Source organism: Neopsephotus bourkii, unplaced genomic scaffold (genome assembly GCF_033783945.1).
Source record: "Neopsephotus bourkii isolate Nb327-2 ecotype Australia unplaced genomic scaffold, CSIRO-AGI_Nbou_v1 NB_1328, whole genome shotgun sequence".
Classification (NCBI taxonomy): Eukaryota; Metazoa; Chordata; class Aves; order Psittaciformes; family Psittacidae; genus Neopsephotus; species Neopsephotus bourkii.
In genome coordinates this window covers 49,127-71,446 of record NW_026901808.1, presented here as the reverse complement: position 1 = coordinate 71,446, position 22,320 = coordinate 49,127, and the positions used below count along the sequence as shown (strand labels likewise).

Here is a 22,320-nt window from a genome sequence, read left to right as displayed (position 1 = left end):
TTCACAACAGCTCCACACAGAGTTCCTCAGCTCTTCTGCTATCCAACAGTCTGGGCAAGACAACCTGCAACCAAGACATTCCTCCACTAACCTCTACGGCTTTTATTATCGCTCACCTTACTGTGGACTTTGAGAAGACGTGGGGACTATCTGAAGCAGACAGGTGAACTGCCCACAGTGCGGGGAGCCTGCCTCTCTCCCAGCCTGCATTAACCACCTCTGCTCCCACTCCAGACCCCTTCCCAAGTCCTCAGTCCCCTCCCCACACCTCTGTGCTGCTTGTTCTGCATCACCCCTGTGCTCACAGGAGATGGTACTCTAAGCACCACCCCATCTCACCCATGTGTACGATGGCAGGTAGCACAGAGGCAGCGTCAAGGGAGGAAAAGACAGCAGATTTAGCAATGTCTTCCACACAAAGCAAGTCCTAAAGCAGCAGCCAGCGAAGGAAGTGACCCAGCCCCAACATTCCCCCTTGTCCGTCTGTCCGCCTTGGCACAAGGGAAGAGGCAGTGGGCAGCTCCAGCACCAGCACCCTCAGCCTGCTTAATGGCTTATCCAGTGGCAGCAGTGAGGAGGAATAGTGCTTGGTTTCATACCAGCATCTGCCTGCCAGGCTTGCTCTTTAAACAGGCTGTCAAGCACAGATAGCTGTTGAATCAATGTGGATTTTATTCTATAGCCTGTGCCTGGTAGCTGTCAATGTCACTTCTGCTGGCATGGGGTGGGTACACCGGGATGGATCTAGACTATGAGAGAGAGGATGGGTACCAGTGCTGACTCTTCATCTTGGATGACTGTGAGAAAGCAGACAAACAGGAAGACTTAAAGAGATGGCATCTCTGTGTTGCCACTGCCTGTCTCCCCAGCCAGTGCCAAGCATGCATGTTGCCAAGCACAGAGGAGAGTTTGGGTATACTACAGTTGGTCAGTCCTTTGGATGAGATGTGAAAGCAGGGGCCTCCTCCACCAGCCTCACCAAACCTGCTGTGTGTCCCAAACAGATTATGAAAATCAGCCACCATCCAGATCACTGTCTCCTCTTCCACTGGGCAGCTTCTCATGCGCACCCCAAGGCTGTAAATTGCTGTGGATAATAGCCATGATGTTTATCTGGACTGTGGCTGCCTGCCTGTGCTTGCGCGGAGGGGCCGGTGGTTGATGATCCCATTGGAGAGGTGACATCCAGCTACTTGGAGCTTGTGTACTTGGTGACAGCCTTGGTGCCCTCCGAGACGGCGTGCTTGGCCAGCTCTCCTGGGAGCAGAAGGCGCACTGCCGTCTGGATCTCCCGGGAGGTGATGGTGGAGCGCTTGTTGTAATGGGCCAGGCGGGACGCTTCTCCAGCGATGCGCTCAAAGATGTCATTAACGAAGGAGTTCATGATGCCCATTGCCTTGGAGGAGATGCCGGTGTCGGGGTGGACCTGCTTCAGCACCTTGTAGACATAGATGGAGTAGCTCTCTTTCCTGCTCTTGTGCCGCTTCTTATCACCCTTCTTCTGGGTCTTTGTCACGGCTTTCTTGGAGCCCTTTTTTGGGGCAGAGGTGGACTTTGCTGGCTCTGGCATCCTGACAGCTCTTCCTCTGGGTCTTGGAGCTGCTTGGAAAGAACACCAAGAAAATAAAATTGTTTTTTGTTCTTCTACAGTTTAGCTTTACTGAGAGATGGGAGAGTCTGAGTCAGAGACAAGAGACAGCTCTGAATTGAGATAAGCACCCCATGACCCTGTGCAAGCATTTCTGAACTGCCAATGAGAGCTGCTCTGGTTTGTGCATGGCTTTCTGTTGTTTTCAGTTTAAATCCCCATAACACTGGCCTTATAAACACCGCTGAACCCAGGTCTAGTTGGCATCTACTTAGTAAATATGGGCTGGAGGGTGAACATATTTCTGAGAACATCATTGCAGTTCCAAACAAAACACTAACTGCAGCATGCATTAAACTAAGTCTTGCTGGAATGGGCTGGAGAATGTTCTAAGATATCACCTTTATATGAGACTGGTTGAAATTATTTTATATGGCTATTACAATCTCCAACAGACCTTTTCTTTCTTTCCATGTAGGTAAACGCTTATTTTGAGGGTGCTTGCATTTCTGTGGCTGTTGTTTTATACCATGTATTCCAGTGGTATATAAAAATCATACAGTTTTAAGTTAGCTAACTGAGCTCCAGGAATCTTTCTCAGTGTTCATATTAGTTACCAAAAATACCACAGAGAAGAAAAGCCTAGAGGAGGTGGCAGGATTCACCTGGCAGAGGAACAGGAATGTGGATGGGAGTCAAAAATCAAAGTGCTTCTGGGCTATTTGTTGTTGAAGAGAAGCTACATGGACTGGAATTGTGTCCTGCTCTTCAGCGCTTTCTGCTTTTGAGGGATCGGGCCTCTGCTGACCAATTTACATCAAAGACACTTCATCCTCTGAATTTTATTTCATTAGGCCATAACCTGCATAGCCCTGATGTGCAGCTGACTGCTGTCATCCAGAAGTGCAGTAACAAAAGGACAGTATGTAAACCTGTCATCACAAAGCTGGGTGCCCCCCTTCCCACTCCCCAGATTTACATGTGCTTTACCATGTGGGTCAAAGGAATAAACTGTGTCAGAACCTGGTAAATAGTTTTGTGTTTCAGAGAACACCTTCAATGCTCCTTTGAAAGGCAAGGTTTCTCCAGGCTTTGCTGGAAGATCAGCTTCCAGCAGCACCTCTGGGCTTGGGCTTTTACTGCTCTGCATGTCCTTTGAAGATGACCTAGGAATTAGTCTGCTGGACAAGACAGGCTAGAGGAGAAAAAGCAGCTTCAGGGCTGATGGCATGTGGGAAAATGGATAGAAGTAAACAGGAAAGAGAAAGCTGGGATGTAACATATGGTTTGTACACACAGGGCATCAGAGAGGGACCTAAACAGTGCCTGTGCCAAAGCAATGGCTGCATGCTCAGCCCTGCCTCTCCTCCTTGGGAAGGAATGAGATGCTGGCTTCTATCTTGGCCTGGTTTCTCCACTGTTGCCTGCATCTGCAGTCAAAGTGTGACACAGACACCTCATCCTGTCTTAATTTCCCGAGGAATTATTCTCATTGGAGGCATTTGGAAAGGCAAGTGCTGGACTGCCCTGAAGTCCTGACCCCCTTCAAAACTCTGACACCTGAAACACCACATTTTCTTTCTCTGGTGAAGTCATGATTTCTCTCCCTTTCTTCCTCTACTTCAGAAGAAACACTGGGAAAAGAAACCCTCTATCCCTCTTGTCTGCAGACTCAAAAACATCTTTTCATTGGAAAGGCATTTTTCCAAGAGAAGAAGTAACCGAGCACTTGTTTCTCTTTCTCTTCAGTTAATTTCCTGACTGAAAAACACCGAAACTGAAAAATTTACTGTTTCTTGGGTTTTTTGAAAAGTGTGTCCTTCTAAAATATATATTAAGTATATTTGTACTGCAGCTTTTGAAGAATGAATAAGTGCCTAACAGGCCCCAGAGTGATTTCACACGTCTCCACAAAATGTCCCACTACAGGACATATCCATCCATTTGACTCGCTAATGCCAGGTAGGGCACCCAGGATCTTGCTCTCTTCCCACGTACAGCCAGGATGAGAGAAGCAATGATGCTAAAGTTCAGAGATTAGCGCAAAAGCTTCAGTGTCCTTGCTTCCCTCCACCCATTCCTTTGCAGCCTACTGTTTAACAGGTAAATAACACCACCTTTGGCAACAGGCTATCTTCCTTCCAGGTTGTTTGGGCAGTGCCTAGCACAAAGAGCCTGACTGCACTTGCCAGGAACTAAACAAATAATGTTAATAATGGTCAACAGTATCACCAACCCTTCTGTCAACAGTGCAGCACAATCCATGGGCAGCTGCTGCTCTGGTGTGAAAATATTAAGAGGTTAATAATTATTAGGTTTTTGTTTGAAGTCTTGCCATCACGACTGACTTCTCTACTGTGAGGGTGACCCAGCAACGCCACAGGATGTTCAGAGAGGTTGCAGGATCTCCATCGTTGGAGATACTCAAAATCCACCTGGATGTGGCTCTGAGCAACCCAACCCTGCTCTGAGCATGGGCTGGACTAGATGTTGTCCAGAGGTACCTCCAGCCTCAGCCATTCAGTGACCCTTGGATACTGAAGCTGGGCACCTCTCACCTAAACATGCTTTATGAGCTGTTATCTCTGTTTATCTCTGACGGACATTTCCTACGTGACACTGCAACCAGAGTCTCCCACAGGGACCCCTAAGGAGGGAAGATGGTGCTCATCTCCTCCTTTTCAAGGTCAGGTTGGACAGGGCTTTGAGCAACCTGGTCTAGTGGAAGGTGTTCCTGCCCATGGCAGGGGGTTGGAACTGGATGATCTTAAGGTCCTTTCCAACCCTAACCATTCTGTGATTCTATGATTCTATGATCTCCAGGTGAAAACCACTTAGGTCCCTGGGACACAGGGTATGGCCATGCAAGAGGAGGCACTCGGAAGCATCACAGTAATATTTGGAAGGTTTGGGGTTTTTTGAGGAAAATCTTTGAGCACATTTTTCCCTTTATGGTTTGTATGCTGTGAGTCAACCAATTATCAGTGCTGGCACATTTTCCTTCCTCAGAAAACCAACAAAAAAACAAACCACAGCGTTTTTTCTAGCCAGCTCCAAGCAGCAGCCTGCCTGCCACTAGAAGCCAGAGCAGCACAGAGTGACAGATACATCTTCCTTTGTGTTGACACCCCTTGCTTCAGCATCATTAAAAGGAAAATGAACTGAAAACATATTCAAAGATACAAATCACCGCAGTCTCTCAGATCTGAGCTGGGAGAGGAGCCCTGCTGAGAAATCCCATGAGCAGCCTGATGCTATCTCTGTTTTCCCCAGGCCTGATATATTGATGGAGAGAGAGACAGGCCAGGAAGCTCCCACAGCATTTTTGTTCATTTTTAGCCTTGCTGCTGAGTCTGTAGGACCAATGCCGAGCTGGTGCCAGCAGGGATGACCACAAGTGGACTGTCAGCCAGCCTTTTAGATCTTTCCTTAATCAGGGGTGGAAATAGCACTTTCATTTTTTTCCTTCTTTTTCCTATTAAAAGCTGCCCTTGCTGTGATGAGCTCTGTGGCCCCCAGTGTAAATCCCTATGTCCACTGGGACCTCACTGTAGATCTCTATGCCCACTGGGTTGCTCCCATGCTGTAATTTCCTAATCAAATGTAAAAGTTGGTTTCTAGAATCAGCACATTGTTCTTAAGAGGTTAATGTGAAAAATTAAACATTTGTAGGAAAACCTCAAGCTCTCATCTTCAGGCATCTGATAATCTGACATTTGCTAATCTTCAGATGATCTGCTTTAATCCTTGCTAGAGTAAATGACAGCCAACAGGCATTTTGTGTTTATTCTACTCCTTAAATAGCCATGTCCTGTTAGTTCTATCTAATTATTGTCCCTTTCCTTAGATTCTCTCGTTGTATAAAATTAACTTGGTTTTAATCGCACACATAAAGCAATGTAAAGTGAAAATTTGCTGCTGCTTTTCAGTTCACTCTCTCTGAAACACAACGAAGGGCAGCATATTAGGGAATGTTTTCACTGAAAGGGAAAGGCTTTTTAACGGCTTCATCTGCTCCAAAATGCTTGTAAGAGCACAGACAGCAGATCTGGTAAATACAGTTACAAATTACCAGATGTCAGCAAATGACTCTTGTTGGAACAGCATATTTCTTCAAGCTGCAAATCCCCTCCCTTTTATGGTGTACAGACATCAACCTGGAAGTTCTTATACAAGAGTAATACAAGCTCATCCAACAGGTGATATTAAATAGTAATAGGTGAGAAAACAAGCTGTAGGGTTTTTTATGGTTACTTGGTAGCAAGCTCTGCCTTAGGTAGTAAAGCAGATCAGAAGCGGGATGAGTCACTGTGAGACATCAGTGATGCTGCCTCATGTGCAAAAAGTGACAGTCACATTTTGGACTGGAAAGAGTTCTTCTCTTGGCATGTTGTCTAGCATGTGATGATGAGGTAATATTTGCTTTGAAGTAACGAGGAGGATAATTTCCTAGAATAAGGTAAACTAGTCTGAAATTCCTGATTTATTCCAGTGGTGGAGGGACGCAGAGATCAGTTTTGGGATCTCTGGTATCCTCCCAGGTACTCCAGTATCCATAAGGCCCCATCCCAATCCTACACACTCTGCTGTTTTATACGACTGCTCCTATAAAGTTATCATTTTAATGCCTGACTTTTAAACTTGGATACACACACACAATCCTTCTAGTGAAAAGATTAATGCTTGCATCTTGAACCATAAAAATATGTTAGAACTGAAGATGCCCCCTCCTTCTTAACTTACAAACTCACTCCCTGATACAGACACACTGTGCTCAAAATGAAACACAAGCAGAACAGAGCACTGAGATACACTGGTACCTAGCTTTTTGACTGATCCTTATCATTGCTTGTGTTAACACATCGCCTGTGAGCTCAGTACAGGATACTCCCTACAGTAATATTTTCTTTAATTTTACTTTCATTCCTAGAATTTCCATTTATGATTTTAGAAAACACATTTTTCATCACCAGCAGCAGCTATAATTTCTTGTACTACTGCCCAGGCTGCAAGTACCTCTCAGGGTTGTGGGGGTATCAATCAGAGGTGTTTATGTACAAAGTATGGAGCAGGACCCTACATCAGAGCTCTCTGCAGAGAAGATAGATGGAATTTTTAAAGAAAAGAAAACCTAACCTGTGAGTCAAGCAGAGCACAGACAGTGCTGTAAGAGTAGTAACTACCAGGAGGATAAATACTGCTGTCCTTATTCTGATGAAAGGAGTGCCTGAAGGCAGCGGGGATTTAGCCTGGGCCTGAAACCACAAATATGGTGCTTAGAGATGGTTATCACCAACAGCCAACATTGATTTCCACTGGAATCCAGGAGGCTCGGTACTTTATAAAAATCAGGCTCCTCCACATTTTATCAAGGTTTTATTACTGTGAATAAATGAGTACTTAAAAATGCTTTCGTATGACTTTTATCTGCTTTTTATGAGAGCACTCATTATCCACCTGCTTTGGAGTATCTGTGATCTACACGCTTGACCAGCAGGATCTAATAAATGCAACAAGGAGAAATAAAGTTTGCTATAGATCAATACCTGTTAAATGTTTATGAGACTACACCCAGCACCACCATCTGCTACAACTACACTCTAGTCAGCTTTCCCACAGGGTACCAGGGTTTAAGAGAAACCTGTATTACTGCAGCCATCCTCAGAGAACCCCCAGTCCTAACACAGCCCAAGAGAGAACACAGCCAGGCTCACTCCCTTCCTGGGGTTTTACCAATAGGTCAAATCCTCAACACAACCTCAGCACAAGCTTCCTCTCCAGGTTTCACAGTCATCAGGATTTGCTGCTTCTATCACGAATCCTTTCCTCAGGTAACAGGCTTTTGTTCCCTCCATATCCCATTTTGCCTCAACTGGACCCACTGCGGTCACCTTGCCAGCAGCAACTGTGTCCTGGTGCAGGGTCTAGCTCCTGTCCTTAGACTAACTCAGCAATGTTGCTATGAAGGGAGAAGTCAGAGCCTGCTAACCACCCAGAGGCAGATGATCTCCAACTGACCTGGAACAATCCTGTTGGGCAGGAGAAGCAAGACATCACAGCAGCTCAGCTGCTCAGCAGCACAAGCTGTACTGTCTGTGACCTGCAAAGTACAGACTATGGGAATTGGGAGCAAGAACACAAGTCATAGGTGACTGGGGTCTGTAATACCTGCTACGCATCAGAAAGGTGCTTTACTTATTCCACGATGCCCTATGCTATTTAAAATAAAAAGTGCAGATTCAAAATAAATTGCTCTGTGCCATATAAAGATTGAACATCACTTGATCTTTCACATCATCATTTCAATTCACCTCGAAAAGCAGAAGACCATAAGATCACTGAGTCAGCTGTATCTAAATAACCCCTACAATGGAGCCATGGTCTCTAAACTAATGATTAATAAGCCTAAAGAACTGCTATAGCATTTAAGCAAACTATTTTTATGGACTTTATGAAGTAATGCAGAATTATCAGAACTCTATAGATTATTCTCACTGGTGCTGAAAAAGGCACCCATAAAAAATGTGCTAATTCAGCCATGGCCAAAAATATGAGAGAAGATACAGCCCAACACCTATGGGCCATAAGGGGAAAGTGAGTGGGAGAGGGAGAAGCAGCAGTCCCAGGAGATGAGAGCTGCTTCTGAGTTAAGGCAGGAATTATGTGGGAACCAATGCAGACACGTGTGGCACCTCTTCCTCCCACATGCCCCATCCCCAGGTTTCAGTAGGTTTCTATGGCTTTTTCTAGTGCTACAGATAATTTGTGTAGCATAAAGAATCAAAGCAGGGATTGTATCCCAAAATGTTAACTCTGTCCACACAGCATTGTCTGGGAATAACGCACATGGATATAAAACCATGCAAGTGGAAAGCTATGTTTCCAAATTAGACTGAAGATTAGACCAAGGTCATTAAGGCTTTTAAAGTGCTGGGTATGTTACAACATAAGTAATATTACAATCCTCAATGTCATGGGTGAAATAAGCCCAGCAACATATTCTAACAACCTACATGAGACGTATATGGGTTTAACATGAGTATGTTCAAGAGACCTGGGCAGTGTCACTAACTCTTCCTCTGTATGGCGAGAAAGAGCCAGGCGAAGGTCTGCCATGTGCAGCTATCAGTCATCACTGACCATCGCTTCTAAATGAGAGTCTCTAACTTCAATCATCACTTGCCATTTACATTACTCACATTTCAACAAGCCCTGAAAAGGATTAAAAAATATTAGTGGAAAGCTTGCAACTAATGAAAAAGTCTGGAATATGTGAAGGCTACTTGATCATGGATGTAAAGCGTGGCTGCCTGGGGGGAACACAGCAGTGAATGCAGGAGCTGTGGGTACCACACGGGTACATCCAAAATGACTGCATGCCACGCAGCAAGCTAGCGGCAGCGAGTGGCACACAGTCAGATTTTATTGCTACAGGATACTGAAAATATTGTAATGTGTGTATTAATTATTAATTTGGCATTGTAATAGCAATTTTACTGTAAAATGGAGATGGGTGACTATTACTGGATCCTGCAGGGAAACAAGGATAAATGTCCTTCCTCTGAGCTCATACCATCCAATAACCGGATCAGGAATACGATCCAGGACTGCTGACACCTTTCTCTGCTGCAGCCACTAGATCACATTACCACAGGAGGAGAGTCCTCTGAGAGTTAGAGGTCATCTTCTGTGTGAAGCAGGGAAATGGAAAGCCTGCTAGATGGAAGGAGAGGAGAAAAGCATGGCTGGGACAGCAAGGCAAAGCTCCTCCGAAGAGGGGAGCTGGCTACTTTCTAGAATAGACAGGGGTGAGCACTAAGGACACAAGAGTTATTGAAAGTAAAAATAAACTCTGGAACAAGAACTGCTAATAAACCGTTCTGAAATGTTCATAGATAAATAGCTGTACATTACCAGATAATGTCTTTCTCTTCTATGTTGTTGTGATACTGAAGATCTGTTATCAAAATGCAGAGGTCCTTCACTTTGCACTTCTCTTTCCTTTATTATTTTCTTTATTGTTCCTTCCTCCTCTCTCTCACACCCATTACAAGTGCCAGGAGGTTCAAAGCCCCAGCAGTTTTGCTGCCACTTGGTCTTGCCCAACATATGGTACTTGTACAGAGACTAACACATTACTTTGAACAACCACGAGGTTGAAAAGCTTGCAGTTCTCCAGAAACACTGAAAAAATGGCTTTCAGGCCAAGTGAAACCATGTCCAAACTCCACATCGTACAAATTGCCTGTGAATGCTGTTTTAATTTAGCTCTAATATGCAATAGCATCACCATCACACAGACATAGTGTGTTAGTCACTATACTGTCAGAAGCCAAGAAAGGCCATCTCTCTTCCAGAGAAATCAAAGCATTATTAGGGCTATGTCAATATTTATGTCAGGCAGGGGTGCAAAGAACTCTGCTGAAGTCTCAGTTGCAGCCACTAGACTAGCACTGAAGAAAATGGGGGTTGCTGGACAAAGTAACAGCCCCAAAATGCCAGCAGCCCTGGCTGGTCAGTAGCAATTAGAACACCTGTAAATGTAAGGCTCACTTTTCAAAATACAGAGGGGTCTTCAAAGGCAGCAGGTTTAAAACGCCAGCAGAGTGCCACATTATCTGTACCACACTGTTATTTTTAACCATCCATAGCTCCATCCTCCTACATTCACTTTCCTCCTGAGGCTTCTTTCCACACCTTTGTTTTTCCCACTGCTGCAGTCTCCTGACCTGCTTCTTTCTCAGACGCAGTGCTCACCCTTTGCTCTTTTCCCTGCTGATGCCTTTCACAGCATGCACCCTCCACATTGCTCATTAGTGCCTCTGCTTGAAGAGGCACATCTTTCTTTGCAAGTGACTCCCCAGTCCTTATCTCTAGTTGTGCCCCAGTTATCAGGCAGGTGCATCGATAAGAAGGATGATCAGTGCTGGGCTGAGGACCCACAGTGCAGGAGAGGAGAGAGTATGGATTAATTCTGGTGTGGGAGAAAGAGGAAGGTGTGACAGGAAAAGCAAGACAGCTGCAGCATCCATATCTTCAGGGCAGAGCTACTGAATCTGCAATGCATTTTAAGGCTTATACACATCTAGAATAGAAATAACCTATAGCTATATTGGGTACAGTCAGCAGCTCATTCCTGATGGGATCCTCCCTACCTCCTGTCTTACAGCACCTCACTTCTTACTTGGTCATTTTCTACATCCCACAGGGGATCCAAAGAGGATTTCTCCCTTTCTATCAACATGGCAGCAGCTTCCCTACTCTTCCTTCATCCACATTTCCCAGCAGTTTACTTCAGTTTTTGGTTTTTCCCTTTCCTTCCCATTCCTTGACTCTGCCTGCCCTTGTGACAGAGAAACGAAGAGACTCTTGAATCAAATGTTTTCCCTGGCCCTTCCTCATGCTATCATTTCTCTTTAAGTGCCAAGCTCCAGAGTGGTCTCAGATGTTCCTTCCTCTCTGTGCTCCCTGCACCTCATGTCAATAATTTCTTCTGAAAAAATGTCACATGCTTTTCTGCTCAAGCTCCCTCTCACTTTTCAGGGTAACTCATGTCCTCTTTGTAACACCTAATAACCTTCCTGGACCTGCACTTTCAGGTCCTCCTACCCTTTCTTTCATTGCTTTCTGTGCACACTGTATACTGTATTGCCACTTTAGTTATTTTGTTCTCATTCCTATCTTCCTCTCTTCTTTCATGCAGTATTTTATGTTTGTCAAGTATCTGTCTACTACATACAGTCTCTCTCCTCACAAGAGACAGGACCACATAGGTTATATGAACAGGTTATAAGGAGAGATTTTATGTGCCCCAAAGCACATTTTCCTCTGTTGCTCCAATACAAACATTTCCTCTGCCATCAAAACTTTCCCTCTAAATCCTTGATTATTGTGGCTACAACCACCCAGTTTCTTTCTCAATGCACACCACCTGCAATGATTATCTAGGGGATGGTCCTCTACCTTCAGCTGATGCACCTCAACTCTCCAGTTGTGGCACATCCAGATGTGGCCAGAGTGGCACATGTCATGGCAGACATGAGGCTTCTGCAAACAGAAACTCTCTTTTCCCTAATCCTGGGGTAAATAACACAGAAAACCTTATAGCAGTGGACTGCCTGTGCATTTTCACCAAATTCAGAAAAAAAACCCAGAACATCATTCCTTTTCTATAAGAAGCTTTAAGGCTGGTTTGAAAGACAAACAGTCCCCCCATGACAGATCGCATCTTCAACAGGGCCAGTGAAATAGTATGACAAGGGTGGTGATTAACTCTCCCCACAAAGGAAAATGTTGAGTCGATGTAGGTGGCATATAAAATCCCCCACTCTCTTTATGAGTCAGGTAAGCTGCCAGAAAGCAGAGGTGGAATCCGTGGGATGAAGCTGTTTTCATTCCCGCCAGTTAGTAGTACGCTTTTTGAAAGACAAGAGGAAAGTTTAATTATTAAATCACATAAAAAAAAAAAAAAGCCAAGATTCTTATTTAAATAACAAAATCTAACGTTTGCCCTTGATCCCCAGTGATGCTGTTTGTAGTCAGTTACTGTCAAGGGGAAATACTATTAACTCCACCTCTTACACCCTGAGGTTAATGTAGCATTTTTGGGTTATGCATCTATTATTTCATCTCCCACCCAGTGCACATGATCCTACAGTCACAGCATTCTCCTCTCCCTCTGGCTCCAGAAAAAAGGGAAGCTGATGAGCCAAGGTCCCAGTCTCACCCCACACAGAGCCATTTTCAGAGGCAGAGCTTAGCTCTGATGAGAAAACTATTTCTCTCCCAATACCTGCACAGAAATGGCTTAACAAACATATAAAACAAAGTCATTGGAAACAAAGCATTTTGTAGGGTCTTACTTTGAATCAGTCCAGAATTCAAGGGGTAATTCAAATAGATGGCAGCGTCCCTTACCTAAAGTTACAGACTTTTCATAACCAAACCCCAGAAATTTAGGAATGTGAAAAAAATGCCCTTGGGTCCTCGAGTTCAGGGGTTACAGCCCTCCTCTGGCACTGTCAGTGGGAGCACAATGACTGCTCTGATCACAGTGCAGCCTGACTGAGCTGCTCTCGCAAGTCCAGTTCTGAATTCAGGAACATTTCCCACATAGCTAATTTAGTCTACACAATACATGTGTTTGATGATGGGCAGAAGCAGCGTATTTCAGGTGCTGAGAAAGGGATGCAATAGGACGAGACTACCAGCATGTGTCATTTCTTTGCTTCAGCTGAAGAATGGAAGATCTGGAGTAGAGACAAATGTATACATACATGTATATGTAAAGGTAAGGATGGGGGACAACAGTGATCAAAGGAACGGTGTGGAGAAAAAATGTGAAGAGGAAAGCAGAGTAAGGCAGGGGACTGAATTGAGATGTCAGAAAACAGGCAGCAGGACAGGGTATCAGAACAGAAAAAGAAGGGGGTAGGGGAAGACAGAAGAAAACATATGAAAAGGGAGAAAAATGAGAGAAAAGGCACGAGCAGACAAAAAGCAGGGAGAAGAGGAAAGGTAAGCAGCACAATGCTTGGCAAGAAAGCAATACCAAAGCATAAATAAGACACAGACAAAAGACACTCAGAGGGGTCATAAGAAGAAAGCCCTTGAACAGCACAGAAGATGTGAAATAAGCAGTTGGAGGAAAAAAATCACCTGCCAGAACAGCACTTCCGAGAGTCACGGGTGAAAGGTGCTGCTGCCTCAATGAGGGACAGAGACAAGCCTTGGGAAGTGACAGGCTAAACCCAGGAGAAAAAAGGATGACGCCAGGAGAAGACAAATGATACTCTGGTACTAAGTTGCTGTCTTCTGTCTAAAATAGAAATCATGAAGGTCATTGAAATTGCCACTTAGATATTGCACCTGAAACTTAAGAAAAACCCCACTTATTTTTCTCAATACAGTAATTTTTCCTCCTTCTCTCCCAGCGTTGGATTAAATTAATTATTGTACACTTCACAATTGTACCTTCCTGCCAGTGAAGAAAACCCCATTATGCCTGGAGCAGGCCTTGCTCTCTGGCTTCTTTTGCCTACAGAGGCTTCTGTAGGAAACTTTCAGTAGACAAAGCTGGATTTCCGGCAGCTCCAAAATCACCATGGTGGAGCTGGGTATCATTAGCAGGATGAGGAAAGCAAGGGGAAGCAAACAGGGGCATGCACTCAAAGAAAAGCTTTTTTTTTGTTTTTATAATTAGGAAATCTTGCCAATAGAAAGAAAAAAATTGCTACTGGCAAGTAATGTGTCACTCCTTTGCACACTGAATAACAGGAATATGAGAGGAGGTGTGGGACATACATTCATAGGATCAAATTCTGTTGTTAACATGGCTTCAACATATTAAAACATAATCGGGAAAATACCACACTATAACACAAACACTATGGAGGCTATAGAGTAAAAACCCCAGGAAGATCAAACTGTGTTCCACAGCTTTATTAGTAGTAACAGGAGCAACATATGGAGATGAATGAAACCGTATTTGTAAATGCAATATGCAATTGCACACTCTCGCCTGGCTTTCCTTTTTCACGATCTGACTCAGCCTCCACATGGCTCCACTCCCCCATCTTTTGATTCATAAATTCTTGATCTCAAAAAACTGAAGCGTTACAAAGCCAGCATGCAAAGGGCATGATATGATGGGACGTTGGTGAGTGCAAAACGTGTCATCACCCTGCAAATGGACAAATCTGGCAGCAGAGCCAGAGCCACTGTCCCGAGGGGTGCTGGGGGATGCCGTGCAGCACATCACAGCTCCCCTCCGCTGCGCTAGAGACAGGCGCTGAGGTAGACAAACCTATTACAGAATTGTGTAACATTGCTTACGCTGCATGGCAGCCAGTTCGTGGAGCAGTCCCTGCATCACCAAACCCTGAGGATGGGACATAAGAGGAATGAGAAATAAAAGGATATCTCATGGCATATGCACTCTGTATGTCTTAACCTATGACAAAGAGATGCAGGTTAACAGCAAGCTGTGCGAAACACACCAAACAGTGCATGAGAGACGGTGTACAGCCCTATATACTTAATAAATGATTAACAATACACAGTGTTGTCATAGAGGTGTCTGTAGGCAGGAACAGCACCTTCCCATTAGGCCTGGGTTCCGCAGCGTGTGTTAGGCTGTAGACAGCCAGCCTAGCCCATCAGCACCACCCGCCCAGGCCAGCGGTGCTCCAGGCGGAACTGCAGCCCCGGGACCCCGCCGCCTTGCCCAGGCCCGGGCATGTGCTTCACCCTCAGCCCCCCGATAACCGGGGCGCGGTTAGCTCCGGCGCTACGCTTGCCACAACGACAGCAAAGCACAGGCAAGGCTGACGCGGGATGTGTGTATGTCTGCCATGCCCGAAGCACAACGAAGCCCTGACCCTGCTGAGCTCAGGCTCCAGCCACAATGCACGCCACCGTTACCCATGCGCAGCGTTACGGTACAAGCTGCATCGCAAAGAGCATACTTGGACAGCGCAAACCCCGCTGCAGACCCTTCCGGCGCGCAGCGCACGGCGCAGCGGCACCACAGCCCGCACCACAGGCAGCCAGCGCAGTACGGAGAATCTTGCCTGCTACGCGTCTGGGCTCCTCCGCAGGCGCCGAGCGCGGCGGCGGGGCTGGGGGCTGCTCGCTGCCGCTCCGCGCCGGGCGGACCGTGGGACCCGCCTCCGCCGGCCGCGGGAGCAAGGGCCGGGCTGCAGCCGAGGAACGCCTCGCTCTGCGCCGCTGCGGGCCACGCTGGGCCGGGCCTCGCCGCCCATGTGCCGCCCCGCCAGCCCCGCCTCTGCGGGCTCCCGCCGCGGGGCCGCCGCCGACCGGGGGCGGGGCGAGCGGCTCGGGCGCTGCGGCGGCGGCTGCGCAGGGCGCTCGGCACGGCTTCGGCGGCGGTGGACAGGCACCTGCGGCCGCCCTCGCCCGCAGCGGGCAGGCGGGCCGCGCCGCGCCGCACTTCGTCGGGGGCTGAGCGGAGCTCCCGGCCCCAGCGGCGCACGGCCCGGCCCGGCCCAGCGCGGCGAGCGGCGGCTCTCGGGGCGTCGCCTGGCTCCGGCGGCCTGGGCACCGCGGGGAGAGTGAATGAGAGTTTGCTCCGATTTACGAGCAGGGTGAGTGTCTCGGCGGGCCGCCTTCGGGGCAGGAGTATGAATCATGGTCGGGGGGTTTGTTTCCGTACGGGCCGTTCCATCCCCATCCCGGTCCCGAGCTCCTCAGGCCGGGGCGGTGGGGACCCGCCGGGCTGGGACAGACGCGTCCCCTCAGCCCTGGGCAGGGCAGCGTGCCTCCCGCCGGACCGGGCCGAGCCCGTCGTTCCGGGCCGGGCACCCGCGGAGGGGCTGCTTCCTCCATTCTCGCTGTCGCCTTTTGTTCGTGTCTGCCAGGGCTGCTAGGGAAGGGGGCTACGGGAGGAGACCCCGGGGAGCTGTACCGGCGGATCAGCTTTCCGGGCCTTTTCCATCCATTTGCGGGTAACGGAGACCGTCCCCATGGGCGCTGGGATGTCCGGCTGCCCCCGTCCGCCGTCCCGGGGCCGGGGATCAGTTCTGTTCCGCTCCCTGTGCCCCTCCAGCGCGGAGCAGCCGTGCCCTGCCGCCACCGTCCCGGTGGAACGCGGAGCCGGGAGTCCCAAGCTGTAGTAAACACAGCGTAGGGAGGGTGGCGGTGAACCCGGTAAAGGTCACATCTTCATGTGTGAGCGCAGCTCGCCCTAGCCGCTCTCCCGAGGTGATGTCGTCCTGTGCTGTGCACGCTGTCGCTGCCAGCCCTGCTCCTCGCCTGCTCTCCGCGGGCTGCGATCGCGGTGGTATTCCCTACAGCTGCTGGCAGGGTTCTCCCGTGGTGGGGGGAACAGTGCGAGCTGCATCGGACCCCTGCTTTACCTCATCCGGCCCCTGTCGGGGGGGGGGGAAATGGGATGGCATCCGAATGGGAAATTAGACCTGGGAACCTTGTGAGGGTTGCTTTATTTAAAGCAGGGATCCCGTGCTCTGTGTTACCTGACAGCGTTCTGCCTTAGTTTCTAATATGTGATAAGTAGTTTCATTCCTCAGGATTAGAGATATCAGCTATCTTGAACCTTTTTGGTTTTTTTTTTTGTTTTTAAATGCCACATCTAGTTACCAGCTGCCATCAGTTGTTCAGAAAGCGAAGGCTTTTTTTAGTCCTAGTCTGTGCGCTTCTGAAGCTGACATTTAAGCTACTAGCTGTGAAACTGATGAAATATAAACTTAATTGTTGGTGCTATAATACCAAATTATGTAAAAATCTGTGAAAGCCTGAGTTGTGTTTCACTGTGTTTCATACGGTGGCCACAAGTATGTTTGGCTCGTCCCTCTGTCATAATAAAGGTGGCTTTGGGCTGAGATGCCAGACTGAACTAAAGATGAGCCATGTCGTGCTTCCAGCGTTGCAGGTAAGCTCTCGGAGGTGATTTTGGCTGGTGGCAGGCTAAAGCGTCAGACTTTTGGGTTTGCTTTTGTTTCCCCTTTTAATTGTGGCACTGGTGAGACCTGGTCTGGTCCGTGTGTCCTCAGTAAGGGGTTGACTGTTGAGTGGCATGGGGGAGGCTGCTGCTGCTTGAATGCACATGTGCCACTCCTTGGCATAGTGCTGCTTCTGCTGTGGGTGAAGGTATCACCCAGGCTTAGACCTCCCTCCTGCCTGCCTTGCTGGCATTGCTGTGGCCTGGGGACTTGCCCTCAGTGCCTGTGACAGAGGGAGGAATTAAGGGCAGCAGCTGGGAAAAGTTTGTCCTGGCTCTAATTTTTGATGGGACCCTGTTTTGGAGACTGATAGAGGGAAAATCGGGGGGGGTACCACGCAGACCTGCTGTCTTCCTGGCTGGAAGCTATTTCCTGGTGGTTTACAGCAAGTAGCCAGTGCAGAAGCTGTTCCCCAGCCCTAAACCTCCTCTTCCTCCTGGCATGTGGTACTCAGAGCTTGTAGGAACTGAAGTTCATTAGATGAGTATCTGGGACAGTATCAGCTGCCAAAGTGCCGATGGTTTTTGAGACCTAGGGCTAAAAATTCCAAACACATGTTTAATATTTAGTTTTGGTAAGGGAACTTCTGCAGTGTCTGAGAATGATTAGTGCTGCTGTTAAAAGTCAGGTGTATGTATGACGTGCATGTGTTACTACACATGTCTGTTGTGACTTCAGTCTCACTGACTATTCACTCTTTAATACAGAGACTTCAAAGCTAAGGAGGAGCACTACCTGTTTAACCCCCAAAGCAGTGACAGATCTGTTGGAAAATTAACAAAGACCCAGTCTGACGTTTTGTCTACTTAAAGTCATGGGTTTTGTGACTCAGTCACCACCAAATCCATAGGGATTCTTGAGACAAGAATCCATCTCAAGACTGTGTTTTGTGTACCATATGGTCCCATTAACAGTTTCATGGTGAATATCTTTTTTATTTAAGTAATGGATCACATTTCCTGTTGTTTTGTTTCTTGTAGGTCTGCAAAATAAATGCTATTCAGGAATGATTGAGGCAAGTGCAACACGTACCTTGCTGTATTTTTGGAGTCAAAGCTATGTAGCTGTTCAGTGGCTTGTCCTGGTCTCTTCCTCCCTTTCCTTAACCCCAGTGTTTATCAGGCTTAGAAGTGATACTATTTTAACTTTGAAGTCCCTAAAGCCCTGGATGTTGCCAGAATACTCCAGGATTATGTGCAGAGAAATCTGCCATCCCAAACTGAGGGCTCTCTTGTCCAAAAATGACTGTGTCAGGCCCCAGTAAAGTACACAATTTTCTAGCTTAATCTTGTAATATGTTTCCTTTTCTTTCCTAGGTAGATTTTTCTCAGTTAAATGATATCTGCATGGCAGCATCTATGCTAGGAGAGATTACTTTCCTCTAATATGTTATTTTTATGACACAGAGTTTTATCAGAGGGAGAACTTTTGACAGTAAATACTTAATCAAGGTCTTCCAAAAGAGATTCTCTGCCCACTGCCCCTGACCTTGGAAGGTGGCAGGTTAACCCATGAAATAATATGTGCAGAGAAATACAGCTATTGCATGCAGTTTTTGGGTCATAATGTTGGATGCTTCTAAGGTTTATGTGTTTTCATCTTTCAAGTTTCTGGACAGATGCAGGTTTTTTAATCTTCTGGCCATTGTCATTGGTATGGGGGGACACAACACGTGAAAGAGGGAAGTTAGACCTTTTCCCAGGAGCTCAGAATTTATTAAAACAGTTAGAGTTAGTGCGAACTCACCTTAAAATTTAATGAGTTAGTGCTGCTTGTTGTTATGACATAAGAAAATGAAATAAGGAGTCTTTGAAGCCACTTCAGGCTTCATAAATATTAATAAGCTCTGCAGTCTTCACACAGAATAAATTCTGGATGTTTTTTCTTCACCTTAATAGTACAGTTTCTTTTGCACAGTAAATTTTCTTGCCTTGACTAAGCTGAAAGAGCAGTTGCTGGATGCAAACCAAAAATACTGTATTTGTGGTTAGGTTTTCCCCTCCTGCCTTTAACACCCAGTCCTTTCTCTTGGTACACTCTCTGGTAACAAGTTTAATTCCATGACTTATAAAACCACATCTCCAGGGGTGCTTAGGTGATTGAAGATGCTTTTTTTTTCTTTTTTTTTTTTTTCTTCTTTTTTTTTTTCTCTTCCGAGAATAGCGGAAGGTAAAGATTCCCAACATGTTCAGTCGTGTTTGGAAAATCATTTCTATTTGCATCTTGGGTCACCATATGTGTTTAATACTTGCCTGTGTTAATGAGGAAAAAAAACCCTAAACTCTGGCAGAATTTTCTAAGCATGCCTTGAGAATACTTAATATTGTCTCTTGTAGTTTAAAAGCTGCATATGTATCTTAATGGAACTGAAATTCCACTTAGTTGCTGCTTCTTGCAAATCCCAAGTTAATGCAGAAAGTTCTTTGTGGTGGTCTGTGAAGAACGTATCATCTGTTCTAGTACACATTAAACGAGTGCATCAGACTTACTGAAAGACTTCAAGGTGTCTCATGGGTGACTGAAGAAAACTAGTCTTTATTTCACAGAGGAGTTGAGGTTGGAAGGGACCTCTGGAAGTCATCTGTCCAACCCCCTGTGAAAGCAGGGACACCTAGAGCTGTTTGCTCAGGCCCATGGCCAGGCAGCTTTTGTATACTTCCAAGGATGGAGACTACACAACCTCTCTGGGCAACCTGTGCCAGTGCTTGGTCACCCTCACAGTGAAAAGGTGTTTCCTGATACTCAGAGGGAACTTCCTATGTTTCAGCTTGTGTCCGTTGCCTCTGGTCCTGTCACTCGGCACCAGTGAAAAAAGCCTGGCTCTGCCATCTATGCACCCTTCCTTCAGGTATCTGTATACATCGATAAGATCCCCTGCCTGAAGCCTTCCTTCTCTTCTGCAGGCTGAACAGCCTCAGCTCTCTCAGCCTTTCCTCACAGGAGAGGCGCTCGAGTGCCTTCATCATCTTCATGGCCCTTTACTGGACTTTCCTTAGTATGTCCATGTCTGTCTTGTACTGGCACCCTCAGAGCTGGATACAGTACTACAGGACTCACATTTCCTAGTATGCTATAAAAATAAGGAACTTCCAAAGTAAATTTTGAGCATATTTTTTTAGGATGCAAGTCTGAGAGGTCAGCTTGGTGCCTCCAGTCACTGATGCAGCTTCTCTGAGTGCTGTTGCTCTTCTTCAGGAGCTGATGTTCCTGATTAAAAAACCCAAATGCTCAGCATTTTCTTGATCAGTGCAGGTTTTGACACTCTTTTGACCTGTGATTAAGGGGTGTATGACTAGGTTTGCTGCTTACACATGCCTATTGAGTGTAATCATTAGATGCTGAGTCACATGTGTACGTGTTTTTCTTGGGGTGTATTCATACAGACTTCTGTCTGAAACAGAGTTTGTTTCAATTTTGAGTGAATGCTTGTTTACATTTGTGAAGGCACATCCTTGCTGTGGGCTAGTTTAGTTCTTCAGCATCCATCCCATGCTGCACTGTATCGGGGGTGACCTGCCTACTCCATGGGCACTCTCTACATTACTGTATTTCCCTTGTGACATGCCTGAGGTTGAGCATCTGTCTGTAAACTAAATCAAGTGAAGTTTGGATGATTCCTTACTCTGCTATGGCTGATTTATATGCTTATATGAGTAACTTGACATTAAATATAGAATATGTAAACAGGGTTTTTATTTTTAGGTCAACATTTCAGGTGCAGAATAAAACTGTTAGTGGTATAGGTGGTAACACTGCTCGAACAGGAGGAGGGTAGAAAAAGAAAATAGGACAAAGGAGGATGGCTTTAAACTGAAAGAGGATAGATTTAGGTGAGCTCTTAGAAGGAAGTTCTTCCCTATGAGGGTGGTGAGACACTGATGCAGGTTGCCCAGAGAAGCTGTGGCTGCCCCATCCCTGGCAGCATTCAAGGCCAGGTTAGATGTTGCATGGAGCAACTTGCATTGTGGAAGGTGTCCCTGCCTGTCCCAGTAGGATTGGAACTGGATGATCTTTAAGGTCCTTTCCAACCTAAACCATTCTGTGATTCTATGAAAAAGGCATAAAGCACAAAATTATCAGTTTATCCTTGGGATTCTCATCAGACTGTGCGGGAGGGAGCACTCATTTCTTGACCATAGAGTGTCCCTGCCTGTGTATCTACGTGTGTGTAGTTGGTTAATATTTTGTTTAAGGTTCCTAAAGGTATGGCACAATTATGTGGAAAAAACGGTTAGCAGTTACTTGCCTTCTCTGTGTCCAAATGCAGTGGTTAATAGGCACATTTTAAATTTCCATAGTACTCCCCTGAAAGTAACTGCACAACATGAGAGGTCTATACTTATCTTAATTAAAGAGAACAAAGCCGTGCTCCCCATGCTGGCCTGATGTATGCAATTAGTGACTGAGTGAAATTAGTTTCCAGCTGCTAAAACTGTCTTATCTGAGCTCTCGATAGAACTGTCAGCAGTTTGTATTAGTATCTGGCATTACTAATGCTTGGCATTTTTTACCGTGTTGTAAAAGCCACTTGTTCCTTCAATATTCATTTCGGATATCAGGTTACTTACATACAGAACACTTCAAACTTGCTGGTTTGGAAACCAGCCAGTTTTCAGAGACTGAAAATTAGTACCAGTTTTTTAATGAAGGATATAGGAGCACATTTAGATGTTCAAATGGGGTTTATTTCATAACCTGAAGTTTACCATTAGCTTAAATTTTGGAAAGTGTCTTCTTCAAATTAGAAATGTGCATGCAAAAGGGAACTTTTTCCAGAGTTTTAGCTCTAGAGCCAACTTCAGAAACAAGTCATCGAACCTCTCACTGTGAGTTTTACTACCTGAAGCTCCATGTTTGTTCTGTGTTCAGGAATTGGTTTGTGTGTTTTTTCTTCCCTGCCCTCTGGATCTCCTCTCTGCATTCCCAGGTGTGCACAGTAACTGCATCTTAAAATAGCTTGCTGCACTTTTCAAGGTTAACAGCATGGTGTAATTCCTGGGGAGATGTAGCAGGGCTATAGAGAGGCATGTGGATTCGTAACTGTCAGCAATATTTAAGCAGTGTCACAGCCATAGGGATGGGCAAATGTGAAGCCTCTAGAGAAGGATCTGCTAAAACACAGTTTGAAGGCCATGCATAGTCCATGATGCTACTTTCTGAGCACAAGCGTATCTTTTTTCATCTTGCTTTTGGTTGAGTTAGTGATGTGTGTAGCTGTACAGCTTCAGGGTCCCTCCTAGTTATGTTAGGACT

The 22,320-nt window shown here is 46.2% G+C and overlaps 2 protein-coding genes across 3 annotated transcripts in view; one reads left to right on the top strand and one right to left on the bottom strand.

Annotated features, from left to right (window-relative positions):
- Positions 1 to 654: 654 nt before the first annotated feature.
- LOC133219127 (histone H2B 5-like) lies at positions 655 to 15,251 on the bottom strand. The gene is made up of 2 exons (XM_061366205.1): positions 15,160 to 15,251; positions 655 to 1,599 (listed from the first exon to the last, which is right to left on the bottom strand). The coding sequence occupies exon 2, from the start codon at positions 1,568 to 1,570 to the stop codon at positions 1,190 to 1,192; it is 381 nt and encodes a 126-aa protein (XP_061222189.1). The 5' UTR covers positions 1,571 to 1,599; positions 15,160 to 15,251; the 3' UTR covers positions 655 to 1,189.
- Positions 15,252 to 15,550: 299 nt separating this feature from the next.
- Positions 15,551 to 22,320, top strand: part of LOC133219219 (GRAM domain-containing protein 4-like) — a 46,632-nt gene continuing 39,862 nt past the window's right edge. Inside the window, exon 1 of one of the 2 annotated variants that reach the window (XM_061366390.1) lies at positions 15,551 to 15,693. In XM_061366390.1, coding sequence (XP_061222374.1) covers positions 15,665 to 15,693 — 29 coding nt within the window. In that variant the 5' untranslated portion in view covers positions 15,551 to 15,664. The remainder of the gene's footprint in view (positions 15,694 to 22,320) is intronic. The other variant, XM_061366391.1, reaches the window with a different exon arrangement.

Bases quoted from the DNA above. Each gene is read 5' to 3' on its own strand.
- LOC133219127 (XM_061366205.1), bottom strand. From the start codon at position 1,570: ATGCCAGAGCCAGCAAAGTCCACCTCTGCCCCAAAAAAGGGCTCCAAG.